This window comes from Vitis riparia, chromosome 7 (assembly GCF_004353265.1).
Source record: "Vitis riparia cultivar Riparia Gloire de Montpellier isolate 1030 chromosome 7, EGFV_Vit.rip_1.0, whole genome shotgun sequence".
In the NCBI taxonomy this organism is placed as follows: Eukaryota; Viridiplantae; Streptophyta; class Magnoliopsida; order Vitales; family Vitaceae; genus Vitis; species Vitis riparia.
The window spans coordinates 9,848,396-9,862,231 of NC_048437.1; the positions used below are offsets into that span (position 1 = coordinate 9,848,396).

Consider the following 13,836-nt stretch of genomic DNA (forward strand, 5'->3'; position numbering starts at 1 on the left):
TGTTTGATTCTAAGAAACTACTAAAGAAAAAAAATGCTAAATAAAGGAGTTCAAAAAAATGATTTTTTTATTAAGATGAACTTGCTAATTATAGGTCTTTCTAACTATTATATAATCATGTAGGTTGATAATCATCGAGGATAATGAGCTTTTAAAAACACGGAGCATATACATTGGCTCATGCTTTGACCTTTTCAGCTTACTTCTTATAACTATAGTTTTTTAATTGGTTTTTACTAATTTTTTGCTTTTCTTTGATGTGAACGGAATGGGAACTTGTATCCCTACATTGAGTTTTTTCCATCTTGAAAGTTACCCCACATTTTTCCCTCCTTTAGTTAAAGGTTGTCGACCATTACATTGTCTTAGTGGTGTGAGTATATTCTTTCCTTTTGCATGTACATGTTTGTGAAGTTTTTAAAACCATCATTGCTTGAAAATCATACCTAGGTTTGAAATTCAAAATTTAAATTAATTGTTGAGATAATGTCTCTTCACTCGCTTGCACGAATTATTGGGCAAGTTTTTAAACTTTTGATTTCCTTATTTCGCATGTCCCCTCAATGAAGTTTCTTCAAAGTTTAGGCAATTTGTCGATCCAAAAAGTCTTTGGTCTTTATCTTCTACATCCTTTTTAACTCCAATGGCAATGCCTACTAGTTTTGAAACATAGAAGTCATGTTTCAATTTTTGTATGAAGTGGATAGGCAAATTAGCGTATGCCTCATTCCTTAGATTGAGGATCCCAACTTTGAATCTAATAGTCATAGCAAAATCAATTTACATTGTTCTCATTTTCAAGCAAGTCTTTGTCTTCCTTTTCATCCTCTGTTGTGTTAATTTTTTTTTTTTTTTTCTACTTAATCCAAGCTAGGTTCGTCTTAATGTAATTCAACTACTTACAAGTTGTCTCATGATAAACCTTGAGTTCAACTTGGTGATAAATCATGAGTTTAACTTGGCTTTAGGTTTAGGAGAAATTTTATTCTTATATGTTTTGAAAATGATTGAAAAATAAAATATTTTTCATTCTCTTGTGAAAACATAGTTCCTTATTTCACAATCTTCTAGATTGTAACACGGGATGGGAGAATGACCTTATAGAGGTTATTATGAGTGGGGGTTTGATTCCTATAATGAATTAGTTAAGATAAAACCCTTAAAAGCATGACTTTATATAATAATAAACGGTTTTTATTATTTATAATATGATTTGTGTTTCCCATTTGTTTATCATGTTCATGCATTATACTTTGTGAACATTCAAATCTGAAATTTCTTACATTGTACATGATTTTAGTACATTAGAAGTTACATGGAAAATCTAAACCATAGATTCCTTGCAAATATATGAATTGTTCACAACCGATTCATGTACTTAAACAATTCATTTGAAGTTATAGTACACTATCTCTTAATTAGATAAATGACTTGTTTTAATCACTAAAATAGAGTTCTCATGGTAAGTGCACTAATGCATATGGTTACACATTAGACAAGACTTGTGGTGAATTACAACAGTGGTTATTAGGTAGACATGACTTTATTAAGCTACTATATTGTATGCACTCTCAATCTTGAGAGAATACCAAGCTAGTGCTAAAGTATTCAATAACTTTAATCTACGAGTGACTATGAGGGTGATGATATATTCCCTATAAATTAAGTCATTACTGATTAAGGTAGGTGACAACATATATTTTCAACATAGGTATCATGAAATCTATAATTATTGTAATTCCTTAAGTGGAATTTAACATATGCTCTTATTGAGATAAAGTATGTTAGTTTATCACATAACAAACCCAGGTTTAGTATCTTGTTTTAATATCATATGATACTATAACATAGTTAACCCTCTATAATAGGATATTGAGTTATTTTAGAAATGCATTATGAGGAAGTCAATATTTTCCTCTAAGTCTTAATGGTTCTTGTTCAAACTCATTATGAGATACATTTATTGATAGATATTTTGATTCTTTATCCTTATGTGTGTATAAAGACATTTTGGTAAATACACAATGTTATACAAAAGTTCATTATTATATAGATTAATTAATTAATTTGAGCTTAATATGACTAATTAATTAATCATAATTCAATGAGTTAAATTCAATATCCCAAACTCATGATTGACTCAAGTCACTTAAGCTCACAAGGAAGTCTATATTAACACTCCTAGGCTACATTTAGTTGGTGGGGTAAAACAAGATTGGATAAAATATATATATCCTAAGATATTATACCCCATTGGATTCCGATGGATATGATGTATTTGGATATTAAATGCAAAGGACATGATATCCTAATATCACATATCTAGTAGGATATTTTATATTTAATTTGTAAAATGAATAAATTATATATATGTATTTATTACATGACCATATTTTTTGTGTTTCTCGCATAATTATCTTTGTTGCTTTTACAAATAATTATGGGAGATTTTGTTGTCATTGCATCAATAAGGATTTTATGCCCATACTAATTGAGACTCTAGAAAATGGTGGGTTTAGAGGTCCATTTTCTTCTAGATAGAGTTAGAGTAAACAAAGCTCTATGCATTCCCCTTTTGTCGACTTGGTATCTTTTGTTGTTTAGAAGCTACTAGGAAATAGGAAACAATGGCTCCCAAGGTTCAAAACTCCTGTGTCCTTTGGCCACCTTGAAATTCTAATAGACTTAATAGGAGACACAATCTCCTTAGGAGGCTTAAGAGAAAGTTAGTGCAAAAGAGAGTGAGGCTCCAAGCTCTCGCACTATTTCAAAGGATGCCCATAGGATCTTAATTAGCCAATCATAAAGGATAAAGAACCCACAAATGATATTCCATGGTTGTTTATATCTATTTCTTCGACGGTTCTATGTCTCATTTTTGTAGTGTCATTATGTTTTGTGTTATGGGGTGGAATTTCAAGGTATTGCATTCCATCATTGACTAAGAGAGGCTTACGAGCTTCAAATTCTAAATCTCCATCTAAATATATTATAATTATGGGAGTATCAAATGTTTCTTAACAATTGCTTAGAATTTAGAGAAAATTGGTGTGATAGAGCCACATATGCTTGTTATAATGATCAACAAAAATAACATACTAGGAATAACTATCAATGAATGGGCAAGGGTTGGTCTCCCAACATCACTATATATTGTTCAAATGGCTTTGTAATTGGGGGATATGACACCAAGTAGCTAGTTATGACTTTTACACAAATACTTTGAAGGCAAGTTTAAGTATGCAAAACAAGTATATTAATATCATCATCTACTATAAGTTAATGGTCATAGTTAGCTTGATGTTTCCTTGTAGGTTTTACTCAAAGTAGGATAATGGATCACCTTAAGTGGAAAAATCCTCCTTGCTCCTTAAGTGATTAATAATAATTTTACACCTTATATTATACCCCATTTGAATGCTTCTTATTAAAACCCGTCATCATCTTATTAATTTTTATTAAAACTAAATAAAAACTTTCATTAGTTGTTGTCATTGATAAAATATAAAAAATAATAAAAATTAAAAAAAATTTAATAAACACAAAATTAATACTTTTAAAAGTCAAGTTCTTCGGATAATTTCAGAGTTAATTTTATTCAATTTTTTTGAGTTTTTGATTAAATAGATATAACCTTATTTGAAAATTTATTAAACACTTCTTGCATTATTTTCATTTGTTATTTTCAAGTACATAGGGAGATATTGAAATTAACTTATAATTTTTGGGAGAATTATGTTTTGGGGGTAGATGGGCCCCCAAATTAACAAAAGATCCATGTAACTCTTCAAATTGAGCCCAAGACCCAATGAAAGTATGGAAATTGAGTTGAAGGATGTCATCCTTCGGTATTTCCAAAAATGCCCTTTGTTGATTTTGAGAAAAAAAATTAATATTTTTGAAAAATACTTTTATTTAATTTAATATTTTTTATTTAATTTAATATTTTTAAAAAATACTTTTATGTAATTTAATATTTTTTAAAATACTTTTATTTAATTTAATATTTTTTAAAAATAAATTTATTTAATTTAATATTTAAAAAAAATATTTAATTTAATATTTTTTTAAATACTTTTATTTAATTTAATATTTTTGAAAACTACTTTTATTTAATTTAGTATTTTTGAAAAAGAAATTATTGAAAAAATATTATTTAACTTAATTTTATAAAATATTTTATATGTATTCTTAAAGGGTATATTTGTCCGTTACTATTTCATATCCTTCAACTCAATTTGAAGAGTTATATGGACCTTTTGTTAATTTGGGGCCTTATCTACCCCCAAAAGATAATTCTCCCATAATTTTTTGCAATAGTATATTTTTAAAATATTTTATTTATTTTAATATTGAAAAAAATCTTATGAAAAACCACGTGTTCCGAGGGATTAGATTTATAAGAGGCTTCATCAAAACGTGAAAAAAACACGCTACTTAGAGTAGCGTGAACGGCCTTCGGGACAAGGAGAGAATAATAGTAATACCAGAGGAGAGAGGAAAGGGCAGCTTGTTGCAGGGCTCATCCACCGTCTCAGTCACTTCACGGTACAGATTTTCCTCTCTTTTTTCTTTCCATTTTTCTTCTCACCCAAACGGATCATCTTGCACATTCAGAATCGCGTCACAATTTTGAGATCATGATCAGTTTGTATGCCTCTACCCATGCGATTCAGTCCATCTAGGTTTTTCTATTCAAACCAATTCAACAGAGCATCCTTTCTATTTTCGGCTCTTTACTGTTTGAATTAGGGATTTTGCCCTTTCTTTTCTATAACTGTACCTAGATGTTGTTAAGTCTGTTGCTTTTTTGAGTCATTGGTGGTAATCTTTAATTTCATGGCTATTGTCTTATTTATTGATCTAATAAGACTCTGAGTTCTTCTTCTTGTTCTTCGTTTTCCTTTTGTGGGTTCAATTGTTAATTCTGGAGGCGTGAGTATCTTACTTGTTTGCTCTATGATTGTTGCTTCCTTTTACAATTACTTGTGTGTTTCTTACAGTAAAAGAGAAATTTATTGAAATGACCTAACAAGGGAGGAGATTGATTGTTGCATTATCTGATCATATGCACATCAGTGAAATTTATTTTAGATTTTTGGGTTTGATAATCAAGTTTTATAAGTCTATAACTGAATTGGAATTAAAACTCATTTATTCTTTTGTTTGGTTAAATCATCATGAACTATCTTTGTGGCTTCATCAATTAGCTGTTCTTTCTACAGCTGAGACTGTAAGACTTCTCTATGCAGTTTAAATGAAACCTCGAGCAAACAGTGAAAGATTGATGGGATTTTTGCTTTTGGATATTCGACTGAGATACTGATGTTTGCCTATGTTGTCTTAGAGCAGGGGTTGTTAAATGAATGTCCTATGCTTATTTGGTCAAAACTTTTTAGTAGAATGCTAGTTGCCCTAGGTGGTTGTTCTGAAATATGAACTTATATTTTACTTGGAGATGAAATGAATTTGGAATCAGGATAGACAGTTTTTCATTATAAATGACGGAGTTGAAGATAGATTGTGGTTGTGGAGGTGTCAAATTAATTCCATGATACACAAACTGACTTTGGTTACCTATTATCTTTGTGATGTATTTTGCTAAGAATGTGTAAAGAAAGCAGAAATTGGACTTGCAGCTCTTAATTCCAAACCTTGTGTTAAAGGTGCAACCTTCTGAGTGTATTACAAAGTTATTCCCCAAATCAAGAATCACTTTTTATTGGAAAAAAAAATTACAATTTCAAGGGACAACATTTTTTTTTTTTTTCTGACTGTCATCAATTAAGATTTGAAAAAGAATATAAGCCTATAAAGAAGGATTTGAGAAAAAGAAAAAAAAGATGATCACCATCAACACTGCACTCATTGCGTCAGGTACTGCCACCACCACCACCTTATTGCTGTCTCCACCTTTTTGTTTTTTTTTTGATAAGTTTATTGCTGCCTCCACCTTCATATCTTTATGCTCAATATTTTAGTATAGACATGCATTTTTAAAACTCTTCTACTTTATGGCCGGATATGTGTAAACTATAAACTCAAGTCAACAGAGTAGTGTGATATCCCACCTGCTTGAAGTTGGCTACATGAAACCTTTGAATGCCTTGATCTATTATTTTTACTTATGTGCAGTCATGTGATTTTGCTACCCTTTTAGCAAAATTCCAATTCCTTTGGCATCAAAGAACAGGAGCTTGATATAGCCGAACTATTCTTTCAAACTTAATTTTTTTATTTTTTTTTTATTTTTTATTTATAGGCAAACATAGCAGTTCTATTAAAAGAATGCCAAAGAAAGAGGGCAAACACTATGTATATAGGAAGTATACACAAAAACAAAAAAAGAAAAACTAACATGAACCAACCAAAACAACCAAAATACCATAGCTACCTGCAATTAAGACTATCTAGGAAATTAAGGATTGACAAAATTCCCGAATCTAGTTAGGCGTTTGTCCATTCCAAGAGGGCACTAATGAAGTTCTCCTTTAACCTTTGATCTGAGAGCGCTTCACACCTAAAGATTTGATGGTTGCGCTCTTCTCAAATGCACTTGAACAAACATAGAACATGGTATCTCTTCTTATCCAATCCCTTAAACTTTCACTCAAGAAGCAAATTTCTCATGATCGTTGGAAAAATAGATTCTAAGAAGGATGCTCTTAAGCCAACCTCTATAACTAAAATGGAAATATTGTGTATCGGGCTCCATCAACACAATATATGGATAGGATATATCTAATGACAATTTTTTCAGTTTTTGTTTTATTTCGGAATTATTGGCGACTTTTCAAGATTTATTGGTTTTATCCTGAATTTTTGGCAATTTTATTTCCATGTTTGATTGGTCAATGTGGGTCAACACTTACCAAATTTGATAAAAGGCCCAATATAAAGGAGAGGAGAGCAAGAAGAGGAATTGAACTTAGTTTGTTTATGTATTTTGCAAGTAGCTAACCATCTAGGCACCATGGTCTTATAGTGTAAATGTGAATATAATTATATATAATATTTGTTCTTTTAGGCTTTAGCTTGAATTAAATTAATTTTAATAAGTATATATATATCCATGATAATTTTATTTAATTAGTTGTTAAGAATATAGAAACTACAAATCATGATAATTTTTTAATAGGTTTTTTTTTTAATAAATATATATTTTGCATATCAATTAAATATAAAATATAAATATATATAAAAAAAATCATACATATATCGTCATTTCTTTTACATTATTGAATATTGTTAAATTATGTAGATCATTGTTTTAATATTAAATGTATTTTCGAATTGATATGTTTTTGTTAATTGTTACAAATTTTATCATTCATATATATATATATATATATATATATATATCAATTTCTTTAATAAAACAACTTTAATATGTGTATAATTACTTCCTTTATAATTTTTTTTGGAAATTTCCCCAATGTTTTTATGAGTTTTAATTAATCTCCATTACAATGATATTTTTTTTCAAAATTTTCATCGATATTTCCTAATATATCCTGATATATTTGTAAAATCTAATTACCTATATATTAGTGAAAAACTAACATTTTCATCATTGACTGCCATGAATAGTCATCAAAATAATGATAAAAAATCTTAAAATTGTTAGGGGCACTTTTTAAATACTGGTAGTTCTTATTATTGACATAATGCTAGTCTCCTCTCTCATGAATGAATTGGTTTTGAAAGCACTCTAGCGGTTCTGTTCATTTTTTTTGTTCTCAAATGGTATCATTGCCTATCTGCCTTTTGTGAGGAATACTTGGATTACTCCATTCCGATCCTTGGACCAGTTAGGGTGCATGCAATTCTTCCTAAGCTCTCTAGATCCTAGCAGTGAAGGCATATAGACATTTAAAAAATTTGAACCTAGTAGAGAAGGATTTTATCTCAAATTTGGATGTTCCTAGATCAAATCCTATCGGTGAGAAGTGTTGAAGTTGTTGTAGTTGTCATAAATCTCGTTAACCCATCGATCTTGGATGACTCTCTTCTTGAATCTTAATGTTAGAGGGGTGGGATCCTCTTTGGGGTTGGTGGCTAGAGTGCCTTCTCTCTCTAAAGTAATCAAGAAGCAAGATAGTCAAAAGATTGAAGCCTTAACCCTAAAGAGGGGTATTAATAGGCTTTTAATTAGCTTAAGTGACTCGAGCCCATTTTGGGCTTGAGTTACTTAAATTAGCCCACTTAGGTCATAATTAACTCATTAACCCAATTGGTTTCCAATTAATCAAATAGCGTAGTCCAGAGAGACCATTCACACACTCCTATGCAATCTTGCTTGTTTTCCAAAATGACCTTACACACACAAGTGAACAAAGAACTCAAACAACCCTCATAAACTGTGCATCAAGGAATATGAACTCAAGCAGGGATTATTGGGATCCATAGGCAAATACTGACTCCCTTAGAATCCAATTTTGAAGTTGATAAAACATCTCACTATATACACTCTATCCTATGTATATTACAATGAGACATAGGTACTTAGGTTAGTGACCTATTATCCATTGTATGTAGGTTTTCCATGAACTGGTGGCTATAATCTAACAAGGTAAATGTTATCAACCTTTCCAAATTACCTCTACAATCCTTGAATCTTAGATCCTTTTATTGTGTGATTAACTGACATTCTCAAACTCACAAAGAGTTTATTTCAAGTTCGAATTAAGGAACTATTACAATCATAGTTTTTTCTAAACACACTTCCTTAGAATCACCCAAGAGAACATATTGTCTCAATCTCCATGAATTATCATGGTGCCTCTATTGAGAGTACTTGTTGTCACTGACCTCCATCAACAATGACCTAATTCATGGGAAATATATGACTACCTTAGGGTCTCATCCATTGGTCAAGGCCATTGTAAACTTTAAGACAAACTTAATTTCCTCTTAAGGTCGAGAGACCATACATTATAGCAGTTTGGTGAAGTCATGATTACCAGATAGCCTTACGTTATGACTCACCGTAAGTCATGTCCTATGTTTAACCATATACATTAGTGCACTCACCATGAGAAACTTATCCCAATGGCCAAGACTAGTCATCCCTCAAATTAGGAGGTAGTGTACTATAACTTGAAATGGATTGTCTAAGTCCATGAATCAATTGTGAACAAATCATCTACTTGTGAGGAATCTATGACTTGGATCTTTTGTGCAACCCCTAACACATCCAAGTCTTGTACAATGCAAAAAATGTTAAACCGGAATGCTCATATGATATAATGTATGAAATAATAGATAAAAGGAAAACTGAAATATTAATTAAATAAATAATAAATTTATAAAATGTTACATCATGTTATGCTTTTAAGGGTTTTATCTTATCACCCTTTACATCCAGTAACTCAAACAATACTTAATGCACCTACAAAGTCGGTGTCTTATGGCTAGCAAGATTCGAACCACTAGCTATTACTATTGAATGTGAATTCATGAATAATTCTTCGATTTGAATATCTAATTGTGTTTCCTTAGTGAGACAAGAAAATAGAAATTGATACACATGGGATTGACTCTCGATTTAGATAAGGTAAAATATGGAAGAGTAATGTAATCGTATGGCTCCTTTCCTTCCCTTTTTGACACTTAACACTATGCATAAGAGAACCAGCTTTTAAAAGAAATAGCACAGGTGATATATAGAACCTGGTTACAATGAACTTTAGGACATGATATGAATCATACTTATCCTCCTGAAATTTACTTAAACTGAGAGAAAATAAAAATTAAGGTGGCATAAAGTGGATAACTTAAAAGGTTTATGTATTTTACATGGAAAAGAAAATGAGATTAAATTGTTGAAAGGGGAATGAGGTCTGATGGGATAAATTGGAAGATAGAGTTCTTCGTCTCAGAATTATTTATGTTATCATTTTGCTCCATCTTAATTTGGCATGGCATTTTTTTATAATACTATTAGTAAGTTTTATTTTGCACTTGTATATGCCGTTTATTCACAGCTTTATCACCACTTGGTGGATTAGTGGCTACTTATATAAGAATTAAGTCCATGTGATGTCTGAATGGTCCTTGCATACACATGTGTGTTCATATGCGTCGGACGTGACAAAAAGAGGGCACAACCCAGGTAGATAGGAATTATATAAGGATCACAAATAAAAAGAAGAAAAAAGTGCAACCCTGCAGCCTTAGGCTGGAAGAAATCTGAGAAAGAGTGTCCACCAACCACAAATGACTACCTGGCCATAAAACAAGAGAATTAAGGTAAAGATTTTTTCAGCTGCAGCTCCAAACACTCTGTCTTGAAATGCTGATGATAACGCTACCAAAGAGAGGAAGTTAAGAGTGACCATCAAGTTACGAATGTTTTTTAATCTTAGTGCTGGTCTTGAATTGCATGTACTGAATGATTTATAATAGAGAGAGAAGTGATTATGTCAAACTCTGAACTATATGGCATGTCATAATCTTAATATGGAGTGTTTTTTAATCCCAATGCTGGCCTCAGATTACATATACTGAATAATGTTGCTTCTGACTGACACTATTTAAAAGGTCATCCATCTTTTTTCCTACATCTCATATCTTCGAGGCTCAAAAATATTATAACCATATATTAATGCATATAGAATATTTTCCAATTTGCTGATCTGTAGTATAATCTATTTTTATCTTTCAGGTCAATGGCATCTTCTTCAGACTCATGGATAAAGGAGTACTATGAAGCATCAAAACTTGCTGATGATATAAATGGCATGATTTCTGAAAGGATTTCACTTCCCACATCAGGATCAGAAATACAGCGTCATGCATCTGCAATACGGAGAAAGATTACAATACTTGGGACTAGGCTCGATAGCTTACAGTCCCTTTTGTTGAAGCTTCCTGGAAAGCAGCCCATGTAAGTCTTTTAAACTTATAAAGAAAGAATCGTGTGTGTGTGTTTGTGTGTGTGTGTGAAGGATGAAAATATCAATTTTGATGGATATATCGATAACTTGATTTTACAAATATATTGGGAAATATTGGTGGATGCTTTGACACAAAATATTGGTGGGACGAAAATTGATCAAAACTCATAAAAATGTGGAGAAAAACTTTAAGAAATGATATAAAAAGTAATAATAGACATTTTGATGTTGTTTTGTTGAAGAACTTGATATATATATAGGACATAATTTATCATATTCAATAATAATATCGTATGTGTCAATAAGAAGTATGGATTTTGTAAGTGTACATTAATTATTAAGATACATTAAATATTATTCGACAATGATATTGTGATATTTGATTATAATATATCTAATTTTAAAATATTTTTTAATATTAAAATTATGATCTATTTAATTCAAATGTATTCAATGCTACACAATAAATGATGATATATTATAATTTTTTTAATGTTTAATTAATATATAAATGATATAAAAAAAAACCTATTAAGAAAATTATTATGATAGTTTTTATTGATAATCAATTGAATGAAATTTAAAATATAAAATAATTAGAATTAATTTATTTGTAAAATTTTCTGTTAACATTTTGTTTTTATGATGGACATTAATATATATATATATATATATATATATATATATATATATATATATATATTTTTATTTTTTTTTTGTGTATATGTAACATTGAGGGCAAACTTGCCCCACTGGTCACCCAAGCTTCTAAGTGAGCCTTTTGTCTTAGGTTCAAATCCCTTATCTGCAAACCAATTTTTTAGGTTTGATCAGGTTTGACAGAGGAAAGAGCTCAGGATGCTGGCTGTTTGACTGAGGTAGCTGCGTTGACTTATTGAAAAAATGGGGAAATTCTCGAAAAATTGATAAATATTGAAATATTGCTGAAATTTTCGAAAAATAATGGAAAATTCAGCAAATCAATATTTCTCCACTATGTGTCGCTTCGGTGATGATCGGGACCCGAAATATCGAGGAAATATTGGCAATATTTCGCAATTTTTTTCATCCTCCTTGTGTGTATTCCAATTTAAATTGCGAGTTAGAAATGGTGGAAGCTTTTTTTGGAGAGAATTCAAAAGCATTCAAAAGCATTCCCCACACAGCAATTCCATCTATCCTCAAACATGTTCCATCTTTGATCCCCAAAACACTCTTTAACTTTAAACCTTATGATTTGAGGATGAACAATAGCCATAAAACATATATAAGGTTGCAACCCTTTTTTTTTTGTCCTATTGACATTGTAAAATAAATAAAATAATATATATTGTGTTTGCCTATGAAATGGGAGGATATTTTTGGTACAGGGAGTATGAGGTTGCTCAACTTTGGGTGATATGAGAGGAGCTGGTTATATGGCAATGTCTATTTGCCTCAAGCTCTTATTTAGTCAGTTGACCCTTTTTTGAGGTGTAGCAAGTGGTTGTATTTCCAAAGGATTAATTGTATGAGATTGCACCTTTGAGTTCCCCCCATACCTCTCGCTAATGCAGGTGATTTAAAATCTCTACGTTTTGCAATAAAGGATAGTCTATAAATGTGTTGGCATTTCAAAGAACTGTTGTTGAGTAGTTCACAAACCTTCTCTTTTACCTGGTGACTGCATGGCAATGCTTATGGATACTAGTATTACTATTATCTGAAGTTTTTTATGCTGCCTTTTGTATCACACAGAACAGAGAAAGAAATGAATCGCCGCAAGGACATGCTTTCAAATTTGAGATCAAAAGTGAGCCAAATGGCATCCACATTGAACATGTCAAACTTTGCAAACAGGGATAGCTTACTTGGGCCAGAAATAAAGCCTGACGATGCCATGGGCAGAACAACTGGCTTGGACAACCAAGGACTTGTTGGTCTTCAGCGACAAATTATGAAAGGCAAGTTCAAGTATCTTCTTCAGAATGACATTCTTGTTTATTTTTTTGGTTGAAAAGTCTCCAATATGGATCTTTATGTGGGTATATGCCTTTGAAGCAGAACAAGATGAGGGCCTTGATAACTTAGAGGAGACAGTCATAAGTACAAAACATATTGCATTGGCGGTCAACGAGGAACTTGACTTGCACACTAGACTTATTGTATGTTTTTATCGATGTGTTCTTTTACATCTGGACCATCTCATCTGAAAGACTATTAACAAAAACAAGTATATACCACAAACCCTAGAAGTATAAGCCTGTTTGCTTTCTCATTCTGCAGGATACCTTGGACCAGCATGTAGATACAACGGACTCTCGCCTGGGGGTAAAATCCTAAACTTGTTTCAGCAATTGGGATGATCTTTGATTATACAACTAAATTAACATCTATTCTTTACGTTTTTGGTTTCGGTGTCATGATGAAACAGCGAGTGCAGAAGAACCTAGCGATTTTGAACAAGCGGACCAAGGGCGGTTGCACCTGCTTTTGCATGCTTTTATTGGTTATTGGAATTGTGATTCTGATTGTTGTGATTTTGGTGCTGATAAAATACTTGTGATACGAACTGTTTGTCGTTTGCTTTGGAATCGGCTTTTGTTATCCCTGTTGTTGAAACATTTTCTTCTTCCTCTTTTCTGGCTTCCTTGATCTTCTTTTGTGATTTGTTTGTGGTATGAATGTTGTGAATTTTTTAATGTACACAATAATCTTGGCTTTGGCAGGTGCATATGGATGATTTTATTTTATTAAGTAGCTTTTTTCATGTTTTAGGTAATAAGTGCAGGATTCAACTAAGCAAAAAATTATCTTTTCGGGAATTTATATAATAGTAGAAAATACAGGGGAATAAAAAGTAAGGTTTTGCTTGCGAAGTGTTTTTAAAATAGTTTTTGAAATTTGTTTACGATGTTTTTTAGGATAAAAGTTTGGTTGGAAACATGAAATGTTCTTT

At 31.2% G+C, this 13,836-nt stretch overlaps 1 protein-coding gene across 2 annotated transcripts; it reads left to right on the plus strand.

Moving 5' to 3' along the window:
• Positions 1-4,451: 4,451 nt before the first annotated feature.
• Positions 4,452-13,611, plus strand: LOC117917454 (syntaxin-51-like). 2 transcript variants are annotated; one of them, XM_034833741.1, is made up of 6 exons: positions 4,452-4,548; positions 10,667-10,888; positions 12,636-12,841; positions 12,942-13,042; positions 13,164-13,208; positions 13,312-13,519. In XM_034833741.1, exons 2-6 carry the CDS (start codon positions 10,671-10,673, stop codon positions 13,441-13,443), a joined length of 702 nt encoding a protein of 233 aa, XP_034689632.1. In that variant the 5' UTR covers positions 4,452-4,548; positions 10,667-10,670; the 3' UTR covers positions 13,444-13,519. The 2 variants fall into 2 exon arrangements, with proteins under 2 accessions (XP_034689632.1, XP_034689631.1); XM_034833740.1 differs by lacking the exon at positions 12,942-13,042 and having other exon boundaries at positions 4,471-4,548; positions 13,312-13,611.
• Positions 13,612-13,836: the final 225 nt, after the last annotated feature.